The 26787-nt window shown below is 36.0% G+C and overlaps 2 protein-coding genes and 2 non-coding genes across 4 annotated transcripts in view; 1 reads left to right on the top strand and 3 right to left on the bottom strand.

Annotated features, from left to right (window-relative positions):
• The window catches only part of LOC124372966, a 28206-nt gene extending 25745 nt beyond the window's left edge, over positions 1-2461 (bottom strand). Inside the window, exon 1 of the mRNA XM_046831378.1 lies at positions 2126-2461. Within this exon, the coding sequence (XP_046687334.1) occupies positions 2126-2180 (55 nt within the window). The 5' untranslated portion in view covers positions 2181-2461. The remainder of the gene's footprint in view (positions 1-2125) is intronic.
• Positions 2462-5222: 2761 nt separating this feature from the next.
• On the top strand, positions 5223-7133 carry LOC124372963. The gene is made up of 3 exons (XM_046831375.1): positions 5223-5543; positions 5909-6068; positions 6970-7133. Exons 1-3 carry the CDS (start codon positions 5373-5375, stop codon positions 7131-7133), a joined length of 495 nt encoding a protein of 164 aa, XP_046687331.1. The 5' UTR covers positions 5223-5372.
• Positions 7134-20370: 13237 nt separating this feature from the next.
• Positions 20371-20443, bottom strand: Trnak-cuu. The gene has a single exon. It is a non-coding gene; the product is annotated as a tRNA-Lys (tRNA).
• Positions 20444-26235: 5792 nt separating this feature from the next.
• On the bottom strand, positions 26236-26308 carry Trnak-cuu. The gene has a single exon. It is a non-coding gene; the product is annotated as a tRNA-Lys (tRNA).
• Positions 26309-26787: the final 479 nt, after the last annotated feature.

Here is a 26787-nt window from a genome sequence, read left to right on the forward strand (position 1 = left end):
AACTCTTCTATGGTATCCACAGGCGAGTCGTAGACAAGCGTCTTTAAATGTCCCCATAAGAAAAAGTCTAGAGGATTGAGGTCAGGTGACCTTGCAGGCCATGCTACTGGGGCTCCTCGACCAATCCATCTGTTTGGATATGCTTCATTTAAAAATTCTCTTACTTGTAATGTGTAATGAGCTGGAAGCTCCATCCTGCATGAACCACATGTTGTTGCGTGTGTATAGTGGCACATCTTCGAGTAACTCATTCAGATTAGTCGTCAAGAAATGTAAATAATTTTCACCATTGAACGTATCAGGTAAAAAACTAATAACAATTTTATCACCCAGAATAGCAGCCCATACGTTTATAGAAAACTGATATTGGTGACGGTTCTCTGAAATAGCACGTGGATTTTCAATTGCCCACATGTGAGTATTGTGGGTGTTAAGAATAGACATTCTTGAAAATTTTGCTTCATCAGTAAAGATAATGTAATTTAAAAAATGTGGATTTCTGCACCTTTGGATAAGCCATTGGCATAGCTGAACACGAGGAAAGTAATCTCGAGGCAAAAGAGCCTGGACCCTTTGATAGTGATAAGAATGCAACTGCTGCTCGTGTAAAATCTTCCAGACAATTGAATTACTAACACCGAAATCCAAGGCTAGTTCTCTAGTACTTCTTCCAGGATGATTCTCTATTTCGTCCAACCCGCCCTCCTCCAATTCAGCTGTACACGTTGTACGTGGCCGTCCTGATCTACCAACTTTTCCAGATTTAAAGGTTCCCGTCTCGCTTAGCCTTCTATGAATGGAAGAAAACATTTTATGAGTCGGTAACTGTCTATGAGGAAAATGTTCCTGATAGAGTCGTCTAGCCTGACGACTGTTGCAATGTGCAAGACCGTACATTAAATGCATGTCTGCCATTTCACCATTAGTGCACATAATATTCATATTACCTGCCATGATGAATAAGATATTATTAGCTATCAAAAATTAACTTCAACGGCACTCGCACTAACTTGTATTAAAGTACAGATCAATACACGCACGTAATGAGCAATGGAAAAATAGCTGCTTGTAATGTTTATTTAAATTATTATAAACAATGTTACATTGTTAAAACATATGTTTTAAATAGAAATTATTTTGTTTCTCAAATGAAATATTTTAATAAAACAGCTGTTTTAATTTCAATATTACATTTGTAGAGAGCTTAACAGATTTTGTCTATTTTTCATGCGTTTTGTATGTAATTAAGGATTATTTTTTTAAAGTTTGCGTTTGTCTATTATAGACTTATTTTACATCTTTCTCTTCGAAATTAAATTTTCTACAAGTACCGTGAAAAAAATATTTTGTGTTTATTGTACATTTAACATAGTAAATCTGCTTCAAACCTAAATGTAACTTGTTTCTCGGGACCAAGTTTCGCGCATCTCGTTACATATCTTAAAGATTACTGTAGCTACAGGTCTGGAAACGGTTTTATTCAATTTTTCAGTTCATTTTACATAAAGTACGCTAAATTGTACATCTTAATTAACAGCCAACAAATACCCGTAGGGCTTCGTTGCAGCAGGGGAACTGAAATTCAGACGAAATCTTTCACCCTGTATAACTTGGTAACTAAGCATTTTCGGACCTATGTTAATTAGACCTTTTTTTCTTATTTTGATGTGAGGAATCACGCCCTGACTTATGGGCACCTTTTTTCAGAACACCCTGTAGAAGTAATTGATTTGAGTAAATATATTAAAATGTTATTTAGTATTTATTCAAATATATTTGATAATATATAACAAAATAATTTTGCTTTGTAAAGTCTTGATGTGTGATATAAGTAATATGTATCGAAATCCTTTGTAGTTATTTTGTGAAGTTTATAGTTTTTGAAATTTAAATACTCTGAAGTTTCTGCTCTTAAGTGTGGAGAGTAATCAAAAGTATCAACAGATTTAATAATGCAACCCCACTAGTTAGGATCTTAGTTTTTCTTGTGGAATATGTTATAAACATTTGTAGTTGTTATTCTTTTGTCATAGTTATCTTTAAACTTAAGTAAAACTTATTGGATGTAACTAAAATAAACTAATAATAATATGAACTACATGTGAATGGAATGGATAATACTTACGCCTTTTAATAAAACCGTTTCCATTATAACTGACTTTATTCCGTAGCCTCCTCATGACTCCGAAGGTCACGTGATAAGAGTGGAGATCACGTCAATAATTAAAGATGGCACATTTATTGATATATAGCTGTCCGAGATTAAAACAGTGAAAACACGCTGTTATCGGACATGGTTCTTCTGAAATATTGCAAAACCACTAATTTGGTCGGTACTAATTAACTAAGATTAAAACAAGTGGTTTTACCCAACAAAAACTAATTGTTTGAATGTTGCTATAGGCTAAATATTTTTGACTATTACTCATTGCCAAGTACTTTTTGTTAATACAGTATATCAGACATACTTTACATTCAATACAGTATATATTTGACTTATGCAACTTAAAAAAGCATTGTTTTAGTTTCGAAAAAAAAAAACAAAATTTTACAATTTTGATGTATTTTAGTGCCAGATTATATATAAATTATTGAGGAATAATATGAAAACAAAATCTTGTCTATAAAAAAGAAAAAAGATTTTCTTTAACATCTTAAATGTGTTTACATTTTGAAAATCTGTTAAATTTAAAAGTGTTAATGTTGAATTACAAAAATTATAATTTTAAAATAAGTAATTTAAGTGAATAAAATAAGAAGATATAGTCCTAAATGTTTTAAATTTTAAATAATATATTGGCAACATTAATTTGTACCTACTGTATAATGATTAAAACACGCGTTTGAATGGAGAGATCTAAGCATTATGTGTAAGGTTATTATTAGGAACTTATCTGGCCGATTGTGCTGTTGGTGACCCTTGACGTAAAGAACGCGTTTAACTCTGCTCGATGGGAGGACATGCTGGAGGCATTGCAGCGGGACTTCACCGTGCCCGACTATCTTCTGGTCGTTGCGCAGGACTACCTGAAGAACCGTCGGCTGTTGTGTGTAACCAAAGACGGAATGAGAACGAAAGAGGTCACTGCCGGTGCGGCTCAAAGGTCTATTCTCGGCCCAGACCTATGGAATGTTTCATACGATGGTTTGCTTTGCCTCGAGATGCCCCACGACGTCTTCCTCGTGGGTTATGCCAATGACGTAGGTGCAGTCATCACGGCGAGGACTCCGGACTTGACACAGTTACGCCTTAATCAGGTAATGATTCGACGGAGAATCCCCACTCTGATCTTTATGAATATGGGGGGTGTAGAAGTTCGGACAAGATTTTTACATGTATACATATTAACACGTTTGAATAAATATTGAATAACATTTAAATGTGTATTCTAAAATCAAGTACTTATAAATATTAGTAAGGTTATATATAAATGTACTAAATGACCAATATTTTAAATAAAATATTTTAATGATGTTTGAATTTGTCATATGAATAAATTAATATACTTACAGAAACTTGCACATTACGTTTTAACAATAAAAGCTTTTTTTACAAAAAAATCTATAAAACAATTATTTATTTTAAAAAAAATGTAAGGTATATTTGTGATAAGTCAAGTAAAGATAGTAATGAATAAACTACAGAATGTTTTATCTATCAATGATAAGATATGAAGCTACTGTAACGATGCACTGACCTTAAACTACAATGCTTGAATAGCGGTAAAAATAATGTCAATGTTAGTGCAGACAATAACCTACAGTCGTTCACTGTTTAGGCATACAAACCATTAAAACACATTTTTATTTTATAGTAAAATCTGAAGTCTTATAAAACCAGCGCGGTTCTATGATTACCGTAGCTAACTGAGTTCATTAATGAAATCTAACCTCTCAACTCCATTGCAAAAATAATTCCTATATTTAAAGGAAATGATAATAATTTGAAATAAAATTAAAATATTGCAAGGATTTCGTACTTTGTCAACAAAATAGAGTAAAGTATGCTTAATAACAATAGCCATTAACAAGAAACATACCTAATACTTTTCTTATTATAATGATTCTGTGTTCCTTTATTCTTAAACTTATATTAATAATCTGTGTGTTTAGTTGTTGACTACTCTACATTTCAACAATGTAAATGATAAAATCAAAAACAAATAATAAAACTTGTTAATTTTACAAAGTAAGGGTTAAACGTTAAATATCTCTTCCGGCTCGGTTGGAAGAAAGGTTTAATTCACATGCAGTCGTTATTTATAACTGAAGATGCATTATTAGTTTTATGTATTACATGATCATAATACTCTCAAAAACTCTATAAACCTGAATCCCTAACATAAAACATTGTTATAGTTATACAAACTTCTTTTTAAAATCGTGACCCAATTTAGTTGCAATTAATCAGAAATTTTCTTTGTAAGCATATCTAATTATAATTGTATACTTACACAACAATGTAGAGGACCACAATCTTTAAACTTTAGGAGTTACCTACAAATAAGTAAGAATAAATGTTCAATTTATGTTGTAGGATATACGAAATAAAAATTTGACCCAAGTGTGAAGGGCCGCCACCTAGAACCGCTCTATTCGTTAATACTGGATAAGGAACTCAACCATGCTGTGTATAAATAATGTTTCTGTAAGTTAAATCTAAATCTATTAGGTACTAGCTATTACACGCGACTTGGCACACAATTATTAAAATAAAAGTCCGTATACTACTTAGTAAAATCGCTTACAATGTAATATGTTGGTGCCGTATGACATTTTCGGTTGAAAGCAAATCCTATGGTTCGAAACCTTTTGCAGTCATTATTACTCATTTTCATTGTCATTAAACGTTATATTTCTCCTGAAGAGAACTGTTTAATTTTATTCAGGCTAAAACTATGCGTAGTTTAAAACAAAATTTTTTTTATTTTATCAAAACTTTTTTTTCAGAAATACGTCTAAAATCTGTACGTCAGAACCACACTAGCGTAACTCCAAATTTTTCGATATTCTGGTTTTGAGCATTCTGTATATATTTTTTTCTGCTTTATAAAGCCATAACAATGTAACTCCTTAAAAAAAAAACCTAGCAGGAAATAGGAGTGTTTGAAATAGCTTAATTCCAAAGGGATGTAAGAACCAGAACAGCGTAAGGTCACTTAATATGTTATGGTCCTCACAAAAATTTAAAAAGTACAGAGCGTAACTCCAGCTGGGAGTTACGCTACTCTGGCTCAACTTTATTGTTGCTAGAATGGTTGATACAAACAGCTGTTTTATTTTCTAGAGTAGTTGTGCATGTCTCAGCTGATTGGTCGAATGTGAAATTTACATGAATTGATGCCCTAACCTAAACTTATAGTTTCATCAACATGAGCAGCAGAGCGAAACTTATTTTACAATTAGCTTTGGAGGACAATGTAAATAATTCTCAGCAATTACTATTATTACCAGAACAAACTACTAAAGAAAACAATGAAACAAACGTCTTAAGCTTGTCTTCGATGGACACAAATCCTGCACCCTCATTGACATCATTACAGGTAAGCCTGGTTAAAATATACTTATACAATTACTTGTGTTGCAAACCAATTTTTTTACTGTTATAACTCTTAGCCCTCATTTTTTTCTAACAACTGGTATTATTCTTTTGTTAAACCTCTGGGTCCCAAAACTTGTTAAAAACTCTCCAGCAACTTCATCCCTACCACTTATAGGGTTAAAACACTTATTGGTAATCAAATTGGTATAGATTGATAAATCTGTTTACAATACTGGTGTGAGTTACTTTCAAGTGGCTGAGCCTATCCGTACAAAATTAAATTATAAGCATACCACAACAATAAATTATACTATTAGCCTATTTTCACTGAAGGTCGTAAAAATACAATAAATTTATATTTTGCAGGCAGTTGATCCGTTTGTTCTTCTCAACAATGAAAATGAATATATAATGGAAGTCGAATCAGAAAGTAATAAAGAATTCGCTACTGATGAAAATATTGTTTGGAATGATGGTATTACCAACCAGGATTTTCAGTCATATGATATCTCCTTTTCATCGCAAGGTAAGTGTTCATCAAGAATGTTTTAAAACTCACTACTATAAAAGACTGCAGTATAATAAGCGACCACCCGTCGAATACCAGTATATCGATAGTCAATATCGAAACTATTGAGTACATAAACATTCGAATTATAAATATTTAAAATTAATAACATTGTCAATCTGTTATTATTTTAGATATTACAGCAGAATTAGACTGTGAATTGAAATAACTATGATGTAATTACCGGTAGGATATTTTGGTTGTGGTAGATAATCACGAAATATCGATACTACGATTATATGGAATAGTCGATATACTGTTAATCGACTGATGGTCATTATTATATTGCAGCCCTACAAAAACCATTCACCATGATGGGAAAGTTTTGTAAATTATAGTAGACTTGTTTTTTGTCATTACTACACAATAATAGCTATTTGTATACTTAAGCTTACCCATGATGAAGTGAGTGTTTTTCGTTCTTACAGATTAAGTGTGTTACAAGTACATTCATACGTATATATTTATCTTAATTTTTGGTGCCGTATACAACTAATTCATATTTTTAAAGCTGCTTTGATGATTGCAAAACTGCTAAAAATATGTAGTTTTACCATGCTTGATATTGCAATTTTAATCTCAAGTTTGACATTCGGCCTTCTTTTTGTAGAGACAAATTTTTATGTTGTACAAAATGTGAATAAAATTTCAATAAAACAAATGTTTTGTCATACTAATTTACAAATGATTCTACCAAGGCTTTCATACATTAGTTCATACTGGAACCTAAAAATGTGATGCTTAAACACTTCTAATTATATATACTTTAATTATGATCTTCAGCGGTTGTGTTAATCAAGTTTTAAATTTATAATACCACATTTATAACCGATAATTCACACAATTTCATATTTTTCAGGCCTAGTTGCTGAAGAAGAGGATAGTCTTCAAGAATTGGCTGTCTCTGGTAATGCAGATATCCCATCACCAGGAACTTCTGTTTTGTCATCTAACGTAGATGACACTGATATTGATAGCACATACTGTCCTCGTTTCAACTCAGAGTCAGAACTATCTACTTGATGAGTCTATAGTGAGTATTCCTAGAGTTGCTTCAAAGGTTTCAAGTGACAGTACTTCTTATGTGAGGAGGAGCCAAAAGATAGCTCAAGACAAAATTCTACTGGTTCCTTACACTGATTCGGACACGGAGGAAGAAGCAAACAAAACCAATCCTAATGTAAAAAAAGGAAAGAAGAGGGTGAGGAATGAAAACAAATGGAAAAAATGTGTGAGGAAACAGCTAAGAGTTAGTGGAAAAAAACTATCTTAGTGCTAAGGGAGCAGAGATTAAAGCAAGATCTCTGAAATCTCCTTGCAAATCTACTTGCCGTCTCAAGTGCTATCAGCGCTTTACCAAAGATCAGAGAGAAGGTATATTTTCAGATTTTTGGAGAGAAGACAGAGACTGGGATTCTAAACGTCAGTTTGTTGTTTCCTGTATAAGCAGCAAGCCTGTCGCTAGGTCCAGGAAGAAAGATGGCTCAAAGGGAAACCGGGCTCAAAAGTAAATAAATTTTAGTTTTCAAATAAATAGTTGTGAAGAAATAGTCTACAAAACATTTTTCCTAAACACTCTGGCTATCTCTGAGATGTTTATGCGAATATCACAACAGAAAACAAGCAAGACAGGAATGGTTGAGCCTGACCAAAGAGGTAAACATGTACCTGGAACAAAAATTTAAGAATGAAATAATAGATGGAATTAAATCTCATATTTCAAAATATCCAGCGTATCAAAGCCATTACAGCAGAGAACGTACAAGCAGGAAATATTTGGGCAATCACCTCAACATTAACAAAATGTATGGACTGTATGTTGAAGAGTGTAGAGAAAAACAAGTTAATCCTGCAAAGAAGTGGTTGTTTAGCAAAGTGTTTAATGAGGACTTTAACATGGCATTCAAGTTACCAGACAATGACACATGCGATGTGTGTGATGAATTTTGAATGTAGATTGAAGAATAAACAAAATTCAGAAGAATTGGAAGAGATTAGCAGGAGACACCAAGAGCATTTAGATGAGGCTGCGTCCAGATATCGTTTGAAAAGGGAAGACAAACTTCATGGAAAAGAAGATCACAAAAGCAAAGTAGTAATGGCTGACCTTCAAAATGTCTCCCTACACCTAATCTTACAAATTCACAAAGATTTTACCTAAGGAAACTTTGGACACTAAATTACACGATTCATGATCCTGCAAACAATAAGACCTGGTGCATGCTATGGGATGAAGTAACAGGGGGTAGAGGTGGAAGTGAAATGGCCTCTTGTATTTATGCTTGGGCAAGTAGAGATATTATTGAAAGCGGGGAATTGAGAAATTAACCGTCTGGACAGACAACTGTAGCGGACAAAACCGTAACATGAAACATGATTTTAATGTTATATATGGTTATTGAAAACTAGTCCCAAACTTGAGAGAGATAAATCACAAATTTTTGCTTCCAGGTCACACACATATGGAAGTAGATGGCCAACACAGTATAATTGAAAGAGCCAAGAAACATTATTTCTGGCAACACAATATATACATGTAATGATTGGGCAAATTTTATTGCTTCCTGTAAGAAGAAAGACCCCTTTGAAGTTAAGAGAATGAATTTAGAAGATTTTCTAGATTTCATGGCAATTGTGAAAGGCAGAAAATCTGCTTTCGTAGCAAGAAAGAAAAACACTGATGGTGAACCCTTTTTGATATCTGCAACTGTGTGGTTGCAACTTAGATCTGACAAAGTGGGTGTTCTTTTTACAAAACTAATTTTAAAAATGACACGTTCAAAGAAGTTGACCTAACCAGACGATCTCTGAGAAATCAAGAAGTTACAATGCCTACAACCATCCCTCAGCTAAGACAGAGCAAAAAGCCAATCAGCTCACAGAAATACAGAGATCTCATGACAATTTTACAATGGGTACCTAATGAGTATAAAGCTTACTTTCAACTCCTGCCCCATGGAGAGGATGCGGGAGGACTTTCCAGATGAAGATTCAACGTCAGTTGAGTTATTTTAAAAAAATATTTATCATCTACCAATGAATTTCATGTTTTAATTTTTGACTTAACCTTACTTATGTAAACACATTAATAATTAAGTATTATTAATTTAGATGTATATAAAAATAAAAGCGTATCTTAAATATATGTGTTTTTTATTTTGAACCATAACAGCGTAAGTCCCTTACCAAGCTATTAAAAAATTTCAAAAAAATTATTAAACCAAAGTCATGAATAATTCACCTCTAAAAACATAAAAAAACATAATAATTCATAAAAAGTCCAAGCCATAGAATTGTTACAGTAAAGAAACATATGTTTCTTACAAGTTTTGTGCTCTCCTGTAAAATTAGTGACATGTGAGTTGCGCTAGTCTGGTTCTGAGGTACAGAAATATTGGGTTGATGAATTGCCTCCCACCTATAACTAGTAGGACCAATAAGAAGTAAAAGAATGTATTGCTAATTAACTTCATTACACCTTACTTCTAGGTACAGGTCTGTTATATTGGTTAGTAATGTTGCCCTTATGTTTGTGATGTATTTGACTGAATAGCTCGAATAAATTTTGAGCCATTTCTATAAGCGAGGAATTCATTAAAAAGGACATTCAAACATTATACAGCTAAACAGGTATTTATAAAAGAATTAGTTGGACTGATTAGAGCAAAGACGGAGTAAATTTGAAAGGCTGGATACAAATTTGAAGGCTTGAAGACAATTGTTAATGTTAATCTCTTTTCAGATCTCACCATGCTCTCTTCATCTTCTTTCAATATCTTAGTGGTGATGCTCTTTTCGGCCTCCGGCGCCTCACCTAAGCCATCCAGGAGATATTCTAGACAAGCAGCCTCTTATGAACCCGACGACGGACCTATCATATTCCCGGATTCTGGAAAGCGCTTTGCAGAGTGGCCTGTGAAAAGACCTCCAAGTGTTACCTAAATCCCCCAAAACCAAATAAACAGGAACTTACTTAATATCTCCTTTCATCAGTGTCCTTCGGGATACAGGATGACCCCTAGTGGTTATTGTCGGAGAAATTGAATTTAATAATCGGATGTGAATTTTCCACGTTGTTAAAGACAATTGTACTTTATTTATTGGACTTTTATATTTACTATATTTAAGACGTTCTTAAGTTAAATTACATGTAAAATAGTAAAAGTATTCACATTTGAGAAAGTATTAAATAAGTGTTTTGTACGAATACGGACAAATGGAACATACATCGGGGCACGAGAGCTTTTTATTGATCTTGAAATAAATAAATTAATTAATTAATCTATTCATCATTAGAGTAGTTTATAATTTGGTAAAACCAAAAAATAGTCAATAGATGATTTTGCAAAATCTCCATAACTGCAGCTATACAATATAAATTCCTTTAATGCATCCTTCAATCAAACTGATATGAATATTGAAAATTGTTAATCGCTGTTAGAATGACATTGAATTAGTTTTAAGGAATATTATATTTATTACAAAAGCGTTTTAAAACAATCTTAAGTTCTCTTCAGGTAAGGAACCTTGCACATTTACATTCTCATGCTTTAGCGTTATTATGAGTCTTAGAGATCCAAATCTTTTATTATACATAAAAACATTATCTCATATAGCGTTCAACTTTTTAAAACTTGGTACTCTGATGTAATCTTATTGAAAACCATTAATGAGCATTACTCCGCTGAATATATAATTTGCTGGTTTGGTGTGATTTACATTACTTAAAATACTCATAAAATTAATTAATCCTCATTATTTTTAAATACAGTATGTGTTTTATTTTAGTTACTGATGTCTGTGATTGTTTGTCTTCCTTCGGCCCTCAACACATTTGTCAAACGTCCATCTGTATTAGACACCGTAACTGTAGTATGGGAGACGGATTGGACAGGGAACTGGGAACGTACTCGTAGTAAAGCTTGTGGCCCGTGGTCTGGGATTCAGTTGACTCAGTTAGTTGTTGCAGTTTGCCCAATATAAATATTATTTAGAGTTTTATACTCTCTCGATCCCAGGTATTTTTTCTAAATATCTCCCAACAATCCCTGTAGTGTATCTGCTAAACTCCCCGTAATATATTTAAAATTACAACTGTTTAAATATGTAATATTTTATGCTAAAAGAGCTTAACGAAGACATTTATTAAAACGATTTTTTTTTAATCAAAATTTACATTATTTCTACAAACTACTGGACATACAGAAGTTAATATTTTACTTTAAAGAAGAAAAAAAATGTAACATTTGAATAACAAATGATAATATAATAAATCTAAATAGGTAGCATTAAATAATTTAATACTACAATATTAAAAATATTCTTACATTACAATAAAAAGAAATCCGTATATCGAGAATAAGACATACGTTTTTTCTGTTGGCTGAATATAAATATTCATTTGTATTTTATACCCTTTCAATCCCAGCCATGTTTTGCTAAATATCTCCCAAACATTCCATCGGTAAATCTAAAATTATAGTGGTTTCAAATATCAATTCATGTAACATGTTATGTTAAAACAGTTTATCTAATATACTTTTTAATCAATATTTTTACGTTATAATTATGATATACTAGCTGTTTCCCGCGGCTTCGCTTGCTTTTCGTAAGCTTTGTCCGTGTATGTATACTTCTGGTTCAAGTGAGTTATATTTCCAACACCGATAAAGAGTTTACCTAATGATAATAATAGTGAGTAAGTACATGTAAGATCACTCTATGGAAACCTCCTGTTATTAATGAGCAACTAAATAAGTATTATTTATTTATTTATCTAGGTAAAAATTAAATTTAGAAATTTTTAAAAATTTAATCGTTTTCAAGACAAAACAGTTTATTTGTTGGATTACTAGTAAACTATAATAACTACAGAACAAACTATATTATAAGCACAAATTAAAGGCTTATGTATAATAAATATCAACATGAGTTAATAATAAGAATAGCTAAGTAATAAAGTCAAACGATTTAGTGCTCACTTAAAAATAAATTTATTCGTAGTTAGTTGTTACGTACAGTTTCTTTAAATAAATATAAAAAGTTTCAATGCCACTTATTTTGTGTTCCATAGCATATAAATATACTGTATTATATATAAATATCATTTTGTTTACATCTTTATAGAAAGATAAATTCTAAGTAAAGATCGGCGTAAGTTTAGTTATGTTTTAAATATTAAAACAATTGGTGTGTGGGAGTCCGTACATACTGACGTGGTGGTTTTTTTTGCAGATATTTGACACCTTATATTGGGAATTTGGGATCGATGGGGTTAAAATAAGTACATATATATGCAGTAAGTATAAGACTGTATATATTCTAATAATAAAATCACATGAATTTAGTTAATAATTAATCGAATATTGCATTACTAGCTCTTAAAGCTATAACTTAATTCTATTCTTGGAAATGCTTGAGCATTTTAAGTTCATAAAAATTCATTATAATATAATCAAAAAACCATTATAATTTAATAACTCAGAATGTTACAGTTTCACCAGATATATGGCAATTGACTGATGGCTTTGGATCTGACTATATCAGAGTACCAAGTTATTTATACCTTTTAAGCTTTGTAGCATGGTTCTTTTGGGAATAATAAAATAGTTGTTTCTGGAAGGCACTTCTTTTGTTGCAATAGAGTCATAAATCTACATTTTACCAACCAGGGCCAAGATGGTAGACTTCCACGGTTTCTAAGTTCTATAATTTAATTAGTTGTTCTTAAAAACGTTTCTAACAAATTTCAATTCTGACAGGGATTTTCTTATGGGGTGTAAAATCACCACGTTCAGTTCTAAAAAGTAGATAGGTATTAAAGAATATAGGCTATCTATATATATATATATATATATATATATATATATATATATATATATATATATATATATATACATTAATAAAATTTTGTATTAGTGGTAATAGCCTTATTTAATTTGTAAATAAACATTGGATCACAAAAAGTACTTGCTCCGCTGGGACTCGAACCCGGATCTCTCATTTGCCCGGGTATTATACATATATATATATATATATATATATATATATATATATATATATTATATATATATATATATATTAACATTCATTAACTTTGTATGAGTAGCAATAGCCTAATTTAATTTAAATAAATATTGAATCGCAAAAAGTATTTGTTCCACCGTGACCCGAACCCGGATATCTCACTTGCCGGGTGAATGTGCATTACTCCATTACACCACAGAGCTCTAACTTTTTACGATACAATTATTTTGTATTTTGCCATTTCTTTCACATATGTGTTTAAATAACCATAATATATAGGGTGATTTTCACATGCATTATTAATAGTAGACTGCTATGATCAGAACTGTTGTGATCTGTATTTCTAATTCAATTTACAATAATTATTTTTTGTTTATTTAGTGCATATTTTGAGAAATGATATGCAAGGAGCTTACACAAATTGTGATTTTTGTGACGTATGTGGCACGGTATGTTAGATTTATTATATGTATTATAGCTATGGTCAAGGCTATTTATTAAAATGGAGAATCGGTCAGGATTCTGATCTCAAAAGTTACTGGTACCAAATTCTGAATATTATTCACCAGTATATGGCTATATAAGAATTATATACTTGTTTTTGTCCAAGTGTATAAGTTTGGAACGAATTAACGTAGAGGGCTAAAATTTAGGGTGAAATTCTGTAATTCCTCAACATGGAATATGGAAATGGTAAACTTTTATTGTATGTCAACCAAAAGAAACTAATATAATAACAACTAAAAAAAACCCCAAGCGGAAAGTTCACATAACAAAGCTATTTAAATGTATTACGTTACGTAAATACAGTATTGAAGGATATGAAATTGATACTACAATCTGTTGCCATAAAGTAAGTCATCAATTTCCAAGAGAAGTATAGTGAAGGAAACTGGATTTTTCCGGACATTTGCCTTCGTTGAGTGAAACAATAAATCAGTAACACTACGTTTCGAGATCTGCAATCTGATCTCTTCTTTAGGCAGACCAGTTAGTTAATAATTGGCAGACCAACCAATCAGTCAACCATCAGTCGAGATTAAGGCGCTTTGGCTGCCAATTCTAAAAAATGAACTAAAGAGAAAACCAAAAGTATCAAACGGATCAGATATTTGTAATAAATCAATGCGGAGTCACAATATGGTTTTAAGAAGTTCATCTCGCATGAACCAATAATAACGAAAGGGCCCATTCCTGTCCGTCTTCCTTTCCAATTCCGCAATCTTGTTTTAGTCTGCCGTCACGATTACCATTGGCTAGTTAGTCCCTTTGGTCAGTCGTAGGTGGTTAGTAGACGAATGAAGACGTATTGTGACCTGTATTCCGTAGTTCAGTTTTAATTATTAGTGTTTTGTATAGTTTTTTATTAAGTGCATGTTTATACAGTTAGTGAAGTTGACAAACAACATGGTGGTTGTGATTCCTGACTTAGGTAAGATTTGTTTATTTTAACCTAGTTTGTAATATTATGTATTAGGTTAGTTCTTTACCTGAAGAAGAGATCAGATTGTAGATCTCGAAACGTAGTGTTACTGATTTATTATTTCACTGAACGATGGCAAATGTCCGGAAAAATCCTGTTTCCTTCACAATCCTTCCATCGTCAAAAATAACCTTCAAACAAAGAAGTATAGTAATAAGGCGAGAAAAGGAAGTTACCACAGCTAAAGTTTGTATATCAGTAATGCACAACAATATTTATTTTTGGACCATGACAATCACATATTGCTCTTTAATAAGTAAAATCGTGTAATTCTGTGATGTCCTTTAAATGATTCCCTCATAGACACTTTTAGGTAGTTAAGGCACGATAATAACGGACAAAGAACGTCAGAATGGAGGTTCTGATGTTCTATGTGCGTGACCATTCACATTACCAGGTCTTCTTTCTCAAGTTGCCACTTACATTCAATCCATACCAACATGCTACATTTGCTGCCCTCATCCTGCGTCATTTATTCACAGGGAATATTATTTACGATGGAAGAGATTAAGAACTCACGTATTATAGCTAAATATTTATCCACGAAGAGCTTCATTTTCGAGGTTTTTTGTTAGTTTCTCAAATTTGAATGCAATAAAGGGCTACCTATTTTGATTTTATCGGTACCAAAGTGCAGTTAAATTCAGTTGTAATTCTCGTGCAATTTCTTTTACTCAGTTGTATTGTGGTAAACACAAAATAGTTAAAACATGCATCTTGATTTCATCTTCAGCAGACTTCCTCTTAACCGCTTTCAAAATGACGGCCTGCCGGATAAACGGACAATTTCCAGGGAACACGAATAATTCGTCTTAACTTCCGTCATACACCGAAAAAACAGATACGTCACCACTCATCATTCTGTTTTTAAACATTGTTAGTGTTTTGTTAGGGCCTTTTAAGAGTTAAATTAATGCGTTTTTCCTGTTAAAAATTAAATAGAAAACAATAATCAACAATAAAAATTTCCAATTTTTGCCATTTCTAGCCATATTAGGTGAATCACCAGAGTAATGCTTAATATAAGGGTGTGGCAGTCGAGCATTCTTACTTTCACTTTTCCTCTCGCAACCACCTTACTAATAAAGAGTAGCCTCCCTCTCAATCGACCCCAACCCAGATCGCATAATCTAAAAGTCATCACATACACTAAAAATCGTAAAAACATCTCAGAAAGGTAAAAACCATTGCAGTAAGATAAATCTTGAATGTTAGATTAAAAGTTGCGTAGTATAATCACAATCGTTCACTTTAGACATCATTCACTGGTTCTAGTACTCCAACTCGTAAATAGCCATAAAAAACACTAACATAGTTTAAAAACAGAATGTTGTTAGATATAGATTTTCATCCACCACTTTGTGTTGTTTTATAAATTGTTAAAATAACAAAGTTGCCTACAACCTCTGAACAAAGAGACAAATTCAATTTTACGTGTTTCGATAGGGGTCAACACCACCAGTTTCTCCTCTTGTAACAGATGTAGGGCTACAAACACCAGTCTATATATCAATTAGTTGATGTTTTGTCGACGCGTGTAACAAATGTTACGTCAATTGTTGTGCCATCTGCTGCTGACAACAAAATCTTACACATTCGCACAGTATGTGGTCTGTTTCAAACTAGTTAAAATAATTGTTCATTTTGTCACAAAGTGTTACTAGCTCGTTTTATGAACAGCTAATGCCTAATGTCAAACTTTGTATAAGTAAGTCCTCTAGATTTGTTTATTTCACTATAAAATCCTTATTAATCTATAAAGAATTGTATTCAATTCAAACACAGGTTAGGTCAAATAAATAAATTAAATTTAGCAAAAAAATAATGGTATTTGGAACTTATTGAATATTGATCAATGAATGCTCGCAATACAGTAGCATAGATAAAAGCATACTCCTCCTAATACTAGCATGAGTATGCTTTTATTTTGTATGCTTTTATGACAGTAGGCTCATTTTAACGGCTTTTGAATCGACCGTTCGTCACATTGTTCGATCCTTTCCACGAAGACATTATTTGACTTGACTTCTGTGAAACGCTCGTTTCTTGGTCTACTGGACGAAAGTTTAGTCTGATCAGCTAAACAAAGTTATATTTGCGTAGTGGCGCGCCAACGCAAAATTCGTCGACCACCAAGGAAACGGAGTGTGTCCACCCCGACCATTACCAGATAGATAACTTGATAGTTCTTATCGGATACAATAAAGTAGGCTACCGGATGACGAAAGCTGGAGTTCAAGGTTCGTCCACCTAGCGCTGTGAGTGATGAGTCACGAACGGAACGTTGAGCTTCGGAGTTCCTGGTCTGTTTTAGCGGAGTGCAGAGTAGAGATAGGTGATCGACCCTCTTCAGCTCCGTTGGAGGATTTCCCTAAGTTCCTATATTTTTGAAGAGGGTTCTGGTTTCGTTCCGGACTGTACGTCAGGAAAACTGCACGCGCCTGGACATTGAGCGGCACAGATTGTACATGGGGTCTACTATGAGCTTCGCTGACTGTGAGGAGTACGCGCACCTCACTTCCTTGCGTCACGACTTGAATGGTTGTGGAGTCACGGGCCTGAGAAGTGACTGCGACACGATAAGTCAAACTTTTTTTAATTCTTGTATGGCCATACTTAAATATTGAACTTGTGTACACGTTATTTGAAAGCAGCTGTGGACTTTGTGGACGGTTGCGGGGCTCGCTCGCCAGTGGACTGTCTTCACACCAGCTAGGATATTTTGCTTTCGTCTTTTAGTTTAGTTTGCCTTAACATTTATGGGTAAAGTTTGTACATATATTTATCTGTGTATTGTCTATGTTTAATTGTATGTCTAGCACGGTGGCCACCTACGTCTTAATTTTCATGCCTCTTATTTATAAAATATTTGACCAAGAATTGGATGGTTTAACTGAAACTTTAATATTTACACAATTGTTTTGTGTTTATTTGTATAACAAAACTAAGTGAAGTTTGGCACTTCCAGAACATACCTGTTAAATATGTTACTTGTTGAGAGCTAGCTACTTATTTTACTATTTCGGGTGAACTTTTCAGATTCACATCACTTAGTTTATATAAAAATAAAAATCGGGTCTTAAAATCATATTCTCTATTTACATCATAATCTTAATGTGTTTAATAAATTCAAGTTATTGATAATTGGAACTTGGCTGTCACTGAAGTTAACCTTTTCTTATAATTATCTATATTATAGTTTAACTATAGTTGGCGCATGCCGATAGTATTAAAGTACTGAGAATAGATAACAACTACTCAGAACTTATGGTATAGGGACTGCCAGATACTTAGAACATTTTCGTTATTGGTTATAAAAACCAAGCCTAGGCCTAATTTAATTCTAATTGAGAAAGCTATTGGTTTTCAATTTTGTTCAGGTCCATAACCTAAGTGATTTTGTTGTCGAGGTTTGCATGCATGAATGGTTACTTGTTTAAACTAAGTATGCCTTACCAGTTAGAGCTATACCAACTACGGGAGGGACAGGTCCCCGTATTGTCCCTAAAAGAAGTAACCCACCACGGGGTGGCGCCCTGATAAAAACCTACATTCAGCCTACACTTGGTATTGGTAGTAACCATAACACTGCCTGCTGACTCTACTACTTCAACCCCGCCTATGCTACCGACTGGGACCCGGGCTGTTACAAAATGGCGCCCAACGTGTTAATTAAATGGACTTGGAAGGTTCAGTCTGTTAAATTGGTTTGAACTGTTGCGTATTGAACAATTGTAAGCTACCAAGAAGCTTAGAAGTGTAAATAGAAAAATTAAGATATTTTCTCATTTTATTTGTTTCGTATTATAGTGTTATGTATTGAAGTTGTTTATTGTTTAGATATTTGTCCAAGTGTTAATTGTTTGTAATATAACTGTGAAGGGAAAATTTATTTTTGGACTCTGGGTATTGCATGCACTTTTCTGTTAATTTGTGGAACTTAGTATCAGCCATGAATAACAATGCATACCATTTGCGTAAAACCGAAATAGCATACGAGCTAAAGGTGCGTGGTATATCTGTGGAAGGAAATGCAAATGAGCTACGAAAACGTCTTTCGCAGGCTTTTTCAAACAATGTCCAAGTCGATGAAAGTATTATTAAGAAATTAGACTCTGATTCTGAGTTGGAAAGTTGCGAGGAAAAACTTTTTGACTTGTTAACGCTTGTAGAAGATTACGAGGGAGATTACAAAGATCGAGAATTTCAGCGTCTTGAAGCGAGGTTGTGGCATCTTTACTTGCGTGGAGAAAGGATTCCTGTCAAGAAAAATGAAGATGAAGATGAAGATGAAGAGGAAGACCAAGAGAAGAGGAAGTCGGCGCTACTAAGCCGAGTGAAGCAGCTTTTAGACCCTTTCACCACATCAAGAAGCCTGATGAAGAAAGCTCCAGACCAAGAATTTAGTGGCACAGCTACGAAGACTCAGAAGGCAGAGACAGCTACTAAGCAAGCAGAAGACGGCAAGAGCGACCAACATCAAGAACACCAGCGACATGGAACTCAACCTAGCGAACCTAAGGAGGCAAAACCTAATGATGGCATCCCGGGAGTATCTCAACCACGCTTCAACACAGAGATGCAGAGATCAACACAACCAATGGGCACTTCTAAACATAATTTTGAAACCTCACCACCTGCGTTCTTCAAGTCTAAGTCAATTCCAGTCTATAAATGGGGCATTCGTTTTAATCATGAATCCAAACAGAGTGTTGGCTCTTTCCTGGAAAGGGTGGAGGAGTTAAAGAGGGCTCGTGGGGTTAGTGAAGAGGAACTTTTTGCTTCTGCAGTGGACTTATTTGAAGGCTCCACACTAGTATGGTACAGATCAACACTTAGCAGAATTCACTCATGGGCAGAGCTGTGCCGTGAGATGCGTCTAGTCTTTCAGACACCCGACTATGATTTCAAATTGCAGCAAGAAATTTTCAGCCGAATGCAAGGAGAGCACGAACCTATTGACCTTTATATAGCGGCCATGGAAGGACTTTACTCGAGACTTTCAGAAACCACTCCGGAGCCAGTTCGGCTTAAGCAAATGTACAATAACCTACACCCCCAATTGCAAGATCGCTTGGCTATGTTTGAAATTCGAAGTGTAGAACAGCTAAGACTTATGGGTAGGAAGGCAGAAGCGGGAAGACTTCGCTCGTTGAGAGTGGCTGCTCCATATCGTCCAGGAGTTGCACTTGAACCAGACTTGGCTTATTATGAACCACAAAGGCGTAGGGTTGTTGCAACAATGCAAGCTGGGACTCCTGCGGGAATTAGAGGACCAAAGTGCTGGAATTGCGGGGATTATGGTCATCGTCATGCAACGTGTAGGAAACCGAAGAGAAAGTTTTGTTATGGATGTGGCCAGAAAGATAAACTCCGTGCTGAATGTGACCGTTGCAGTCCAAAAAACGGGCAGAACCGGGAGTCATGTCAGAGCGGATTGTTGGCTCCCAGAAATGTTTAGAACTACCAAATACCAAAATATCTTATATGATCCAATCTGAAGCTAATGACTTAAGACCTTACCTGGATGTTAGGATTTTTGGAAAGAAAATTAGAGCTTTATTGGATTCTGGAGCATCTCATTCAGTTATTGGACAAGATGGTCTATGGCTTCTAAATAACGTTCCTGCAAGACAACTGCAGTTTGAAAACAAGTGGATAGAAACCGCAGGAGCCCAAAAACACAAGATCGAAGGTCAAGTAGTTGTTCCAGTTACATTAGAAGGAAGGACCCGGGCTGTTACAAAATGGCGCCCAACGTGGGGCCCGAACCCACGACCCTGAGATTAAGAGTCTCATGCTCTACCGACTGAGCTAGCCGGGCAAGCTCCCAAGGACGCAATACATCTTTTAACTGTTGGAGCGAATTCCCAAGTCTTGTGATGAATGTCAGTGATCAATTGCATCGTGTTCCAAAAATCTATACCAAGTATCAAACCAACATTTATGGTAGGCACGAGGAAAACTGTCAAAGAACGGGTCCTTCCTATTCTGCGGTACCGCCTCATGGTATAGAAAATTTATACCTAACTTTGCGAGCCGAATGTATCCGCTTTCTAAACTCCTTAAGAAGAAAACAACTTTTAAGTGGGATGAGGATGCCCAGAAAGCCTTTGAAGACATAAGAAGTTGTTCGGTAAAGGCTCCCATTCTAGCTTGCCCTGACTTTTCTAGATCCTTCATTGTATCCTGCGACGCTTCCTCCGTTGGACTCGGAGCCGTCCTTAGCCAATATATTGGAGAAGAAGATGGAGACTCTAGACAAGAGAGACCAGAAAATGTGATAGCGTATGCAAGCCGCACTCTGTCAAAAACAGAACAGAAGTATTCCACAACAGAGCGGGAGTGCCTGGCTGTAATTTGGGCTATAGAAAGGTTCCGCCCATACCTTGAAGGTACTCACTTTACAGTAATAACAGATCACCATAGCCTTCTCTGGTTGCATAACCTTAAAGACCCTCAAGGCCGACTGGCTCGGTGGGCTCTTAGGTTGCAGCCATATAGTTTCAATCTGGTTCACCGGAAAGGGAAGGAGCATTTCGTTCCTGACATGCTATCCAGATCTAGAGAGCAGAAAGAAGATCCACAATGTAGACAGATCCAAACTATGACAACACAGCAAGAAGATAAGTGGTATAAGAGGATGGTGGACGCTGTTATGAGGAGAGGTCAGGACTATCCCTACTGGAGGGTGCAAGATGGGGTATTGTGGAAGCTGACTGAAGACAGGAAGGGGGAACTGAGCGAAGAAGATAACTGGAAGAGAGTGTTGCCAAAGTATGATCGAGCGGAAGTTTTGGCTCAGTACCATGATGCACCTACGGCGGGCCATATGGGAGTCCATAAAACATTCGCAAGGATTCAGGAAATATACTACTGGCCGAAAATGAAACAAGACATAGCAAGATATATCCAGCGATGCCTTATTTGCCAGAAAAATAAATATGACCAGTATAAACCAGCAGGGCCCATGGGACAGTTGAGAAATATAAATAAACCTTGGGCTATGATCAGTGCAGATATCCTAGGACCACTTCCGAGATCTTCTTCAGGATACAAGTACTTATTGATAGTGGTTGATCAATTTACTAAGTTTCCACTCTTGTTCCCTCTAAGAGAAGCTACGGCTACGTCAGTTGCAAGAAGGCTTGAAGAGGACGTGATGTTGATGTTTGGAGTTCCTTCTCATAATATATGTGATAATGGATCAGAATTTGTAGGAAAACCCATGAAGAATCTGGCAAAGAACTACAGAATAAATATCCTCTATAATGCAAGGAGACACGCACAGGCCAATCCAACCGAAAGGATGAACAGAACTTTGGGACCGATGCTTCGCTCGTATGTGGGGGAAAACCATAGACATTGGGATAGAAACATTGCTCAGATAGGATTTGCGTTAAGGTCGGCTAGACATGAAACCACTGGCTTCAGCCCAGCTTACCTAAACTTTGGAAGAGAGTTGATCGCTATCAATGAGGAAGCGGATTTGTCCAACTGCTCAGACCAAGTTACACTGGTGGGATTACCCAATGGATATGGTAGAAAGATGGAAGAGTTGAAGAAGATATATCATGAAGTAGCAAAGAAAATGAATGAAGCTCATGACAAGAATGTAAAAAGATACAACCTCCGTAGGAGAGAGATGGAGTTTAAAGAAGGCGATCAAGTGATGAAGAGAAACTTTCCTCAATCTCGTGCAAATGACTATTTCTCAGCTAAACTTGCCCCCCGCTATACTGGACCTTACAGTGTGGACAAGAAAATCTCACGTTTGGTGTATCAACTGCAGGACTCCAACGGAACGTCAATCGGCAACTGGCACATCAATGATTTGAAGCCTTACTACTAAGGGAAGGAAATTTGGGAAATTCCCTTATTGGGAAGGGGAGTATGTGAAACGCTCGTTTCTTGGTCTACTGGACGAAAGTTTAGTCTGATCAGCTAAACAAAGTTATATTTGCGTAGTGGCGCGCCAACGCAAAATTCGTCGACCACCAAGGAAACGGAGTGTATCTACCCCGACCATTACCAGATAGATAACTTGATAGTTCTTATCGGATACAATAAAGTAGGCTACCGGATGACGAAAGCTGGAGTTCAAGGTTCGTCCACCTAGCGCTGTGAGTGATGAGTCACGAACGGAACGTTGAGCTTCGGAGTTCCTGGTCTGTTTTAGCGGAGTGCAGAGTAGAGATAGGTGATCGACCCTCTTCAGCTCCGTTGGAGGATTTCCCTAAGTTCCTATATTTTTGAAGAGGGTTCTGGTTTCGTTCCGGACTGTACGTCAGGAAAACTGCACGCGCCTGGACATTGAGCGGCACAGACTGTACGCGGGGTCTACTGTGAGCTTCGCTGACTGTGAGGAGTACGCGCACCTCACTTCCTTGCGTCACGACTTGAATGGTTGTGGAGTCACGGGCCTGAGAAGTGACTGCGACACGATAAGTCAAACTTTTTTTAATTCTTGTATGGCCATACTTAAATATTGAACTTGTGTACACGTTATTTGAAAGCAGCTGTGGACTTTGTGGACGGTTGCGGGGCTCGCTCGCCAGTGGACTGTCTTCACACCAGCTAGGATATTTTGCTTTCGTCTTTTAGTTTAGTTTGCCTTAACATTTATGGGTAAAGTTTGTACATATATTTATCTGTGTATTGTCTATGTTTAATTGTATGTCTAGCACGGTGGCCACCTACGTCTTAATTTTCATGCCTCTTATTTATAAAATATTTGACCAAGAATTGGATGGTTTAACTGAAACTTTAATATTTACACAATTGTTTTGTGTTTATTTGTATAACAAAACTAAGTGAAGTTTGGCACTTCCAGAACATACCTGTTAAATATGTTACTTGTTGAGAGCTAGCTACTTATTTTACTATTTCGGGTGAACTTTTCAGATTCACATCACTTAGTTTATATAAAAATAAAAATCGGGTCTTAAAATCATATTCTCTATTTACATCATAATCTTAATGTGTTTAATAAATTCAAGTTATTGATAATTGGAACTTGGCTGTCACTGAAGTTAACCTTTTCTTATAATTATCTATATTATAGTTTAACTATAGTTGGCGCATGCCGATAGTATTAAAGTACTGAGAATAGATAACAACTACTCAGAACTTATGGTATAGGGACTGCCAGATACTTAGAACATTTTCGTTATTGGTTATAAAAACCAAGCCTAGGCCTAATTTAATTCTAATTGAGAAAGCTATTGGTTTTCAATTTTGTTCAGGTCCATAACCTAAGTGATTTTGTTGTCGAGGTTTGCATGCATGAATGGTTACTTGTTTAAACTAAGTCTGCCTTACCAGTTAGAGCTATACCAACTACGGGAGGGACAGGTCCCCGTATTGTCCCTAAAAGAAGTAACCCACCACGGGGTGGCGCCCTGATAAAAACCTACATTCAGCCTACACTTGGTATTGGTAGTAACCATAACACTGCCTGCTGACTCTACTACTTCAACCCCGCCTATGCTACCGACTGGGACCCGGGCTGTTACAAAATGGCGCCCAACGTGTTAATTAAATGGACTTGGAAGGTTCAGTCTGTTAAATTGGTTTGAACTGTTGCGTATTGAACAATTGTAAGCTACCAAGAAGCTTAGAAGTGTAAATAGAAAAATTAAGATACTTTCTAATTTTATTTGTTTCGTATTATAGTGTTATGTATTGAAGTTGTTTATTGTTTAGATATTTGTCCAAGTGTTAATTGTTTGTAATATAACTGTGAAGGGAAAATTTATTTTTGGACTCTGGGTATTGCATGCACTTTTCTGTTAATTTGTGGAACTTAGTATCAGCCATGAATAACAATGCATACCATTTGCGTAAAACCGAAATAGCATACGAGCTAAAGGTGCGTGGTATATCTGTGGAAGGAAATGCAAATGAGCTACGAAAACGTCTTTCGCAGGCTTTTTCAAACAATGTCCAGGTCGATGAAAGTATTATTAACAAATTAGACTCTGATTCTGAGTTGGAAAGTTGCGAGGAAAAACTTTTTGACTTGTTAACGCTTGTAGAAGATTACGAGGGAGATTACTAAGATCGAGAATTTCAGCGTCTTGAAGCGAGGTTGTGGCATTTTTACTTGCGTGGAGAAAGGATTCCTGTCAAGAAAAATGAAGATGAAGATGAAGATGAAGAGGAAGACCAAGAGAAGAGGAAGTCGGCGCTACTAAGCCGAGTGAAGCAGCTTTTAGACCCTTTCACCACATCAAGAAGCCTGATGAAGAAAGCTCCAGACCAAGAATTTAGTGGCACAGCTACGAAGACTCAGAAGGCAGAGACAGCTACTAAGCAAGCAGAAGACGGCAAGAGCGACCAACATCAAGAACACCAGCGACATGGAACTCAACCTAGCGAACCTAAGGAGGCAAAACCAAATGATGGCATCCCGGGAGTATCTCAACCACGCTTCAACACAGAGATGCAGAGATCAACACAACCAATGGGCACTTCTAAAAGTAATTTTGAAACCTCACCACCTGCGTTCTTAAAGTCTAAGTCAATTCCAGTCTATAAATGGGGCATTCGTTTTAATCATGAATCCAAACAGAGTGTTGGCTCTTTCCTGGAAAGGGTGGAGGAGTTAAAGAGGGCTCGTGGGGTTAGTGAAGAGGAACTTTTTGCTTCTGCAGTGGACTTATTTGAAGGCTCCACACTAGTATGGTACAGATCAACACTTAGCAGAATTCACTCATGGGCAGAGCTGTGCCGTGAGATGCGTCTAGTCTTTCAGACACCCGACTATGATTTCAAATTGCAGCAAGAAATTTTCAGCCGAATGCAAGGAGAGCACGAACCTATTGACCTTTATATAGCGGCCATGGAAGGACTTTACTCGAGACTTTCAGAAACCACTCCGGAGCCAGTTCGGCTTAAGCAAATGTACAATAACCTACACCCCCAATTGCAAGATCGCTTGGCTATGTTTGAAATTCGAAGTGTAGAACAGCTAAGACTTATGGGTAGGAAGGCAGAAGCGGGAAGACTTCGCTCGTTGAGAGTGGCTGCTCCATATCGTCCAGGAGTTGCACTTGAACCAGACTTGGCTTATTATGAACCACAAAGGCGTAGGGTTGTTGCAACAATGCAAGCTGGGACTCCTGCGGGAATTAGAGGACCAAAGTGCTGGAATTGCGGGGATTATGGTCATCGTCATGCAACGTGTAGGAAACCGAAGAGAAAGTTTTGTTATGGATGTGGCCAGAAAGATAAACTCCGTGCTGAATGTGACCGTTGCAGTCCAAAAAACGGGCAGAACCGGGAGTCATGTCAGAGCGGATTGTTGGCTCCCAGAAATGTTTAGAACTACCAAATACCAAAATATCTTATATGATCCAATCTGAAGCTAATGACTTAAGACCTTACCTGGATGTTAGGATTTTTGGAAAGAAAATTAGAGCTTTATTGGATTCTGGAGCATCTCATTCAGTTATTGGACAAGATGGTCTATGGCTTCTAAATAACGTTCCTGCAAGACAACTGCAGTTTGAAAACAAGTGGATAGAAACCGCAGGAGCCCAAAAACACAAGATCGAAGGTCAAGTAGTTGTTCCAGTTACATTAGAAGGAAGGACCCGGGCTGTTACAAAATGGCGCCCAACGTGGGGCCCGAACCCACGACCCTGAGATTAAGAGTCTCATGCTCTACCGACTGAGCTAGCCGGGCAAGCTCCCAAGGACGCAATACATCTTTTAACTGTTGGAGCGAATTCCCAAGTCTTGTGATGAATGTCAGTGATCAATTGCATCGTGTTCCAAAAATCTATACCAAGTATCAAACCAACATTTATGGTAGGCACGAGGAAAACTGTCAAAGAACGGGTCCTTCCTATTCTGCGGTACCGCCTCATGGTATAGAAAATTTATACCTAACTTTGCGAGCCGAATGTATCCGCTTTCTAAACTCCTTAAGAAGAAAAGAACTTGTAAGTGGGATGAGGATGCCCAGAAAGCCTTTGAAGACATAAGACGTTGTTCGGTAAAGGCTCCCATTCTAGCTTGCCCTGACTTTTCTAGATCCTTCATTGTATCCTGCGACGCTTCCTCCGTTGGACTCGGAGCCGTCCTTAGCCAATATATTGGAGAAGAAGATGGAGACTCTAGACAAGAGAGACCAGAAAATGTGATAGCGTATGCAAGCCGCAC

This window comes from Homalodisca vitripennis, unplaced genomic scaffold (assembly GCF_021130785.1).
Source record: "Homalodisca vitripennis isolate AUS2020 unplaced genomic scaffold, UT_GWSS_2.1 ScUCBcl_4445;HRSCAF=10609, whole genome shotgun sequence".
NCBI classification, from domain to species: Eukaryota; Metazoa; Arthropoda; class Insecta; order Hemiptera; family Cicadellidae; genus Homalodisca; species Homalodisca vitripennis.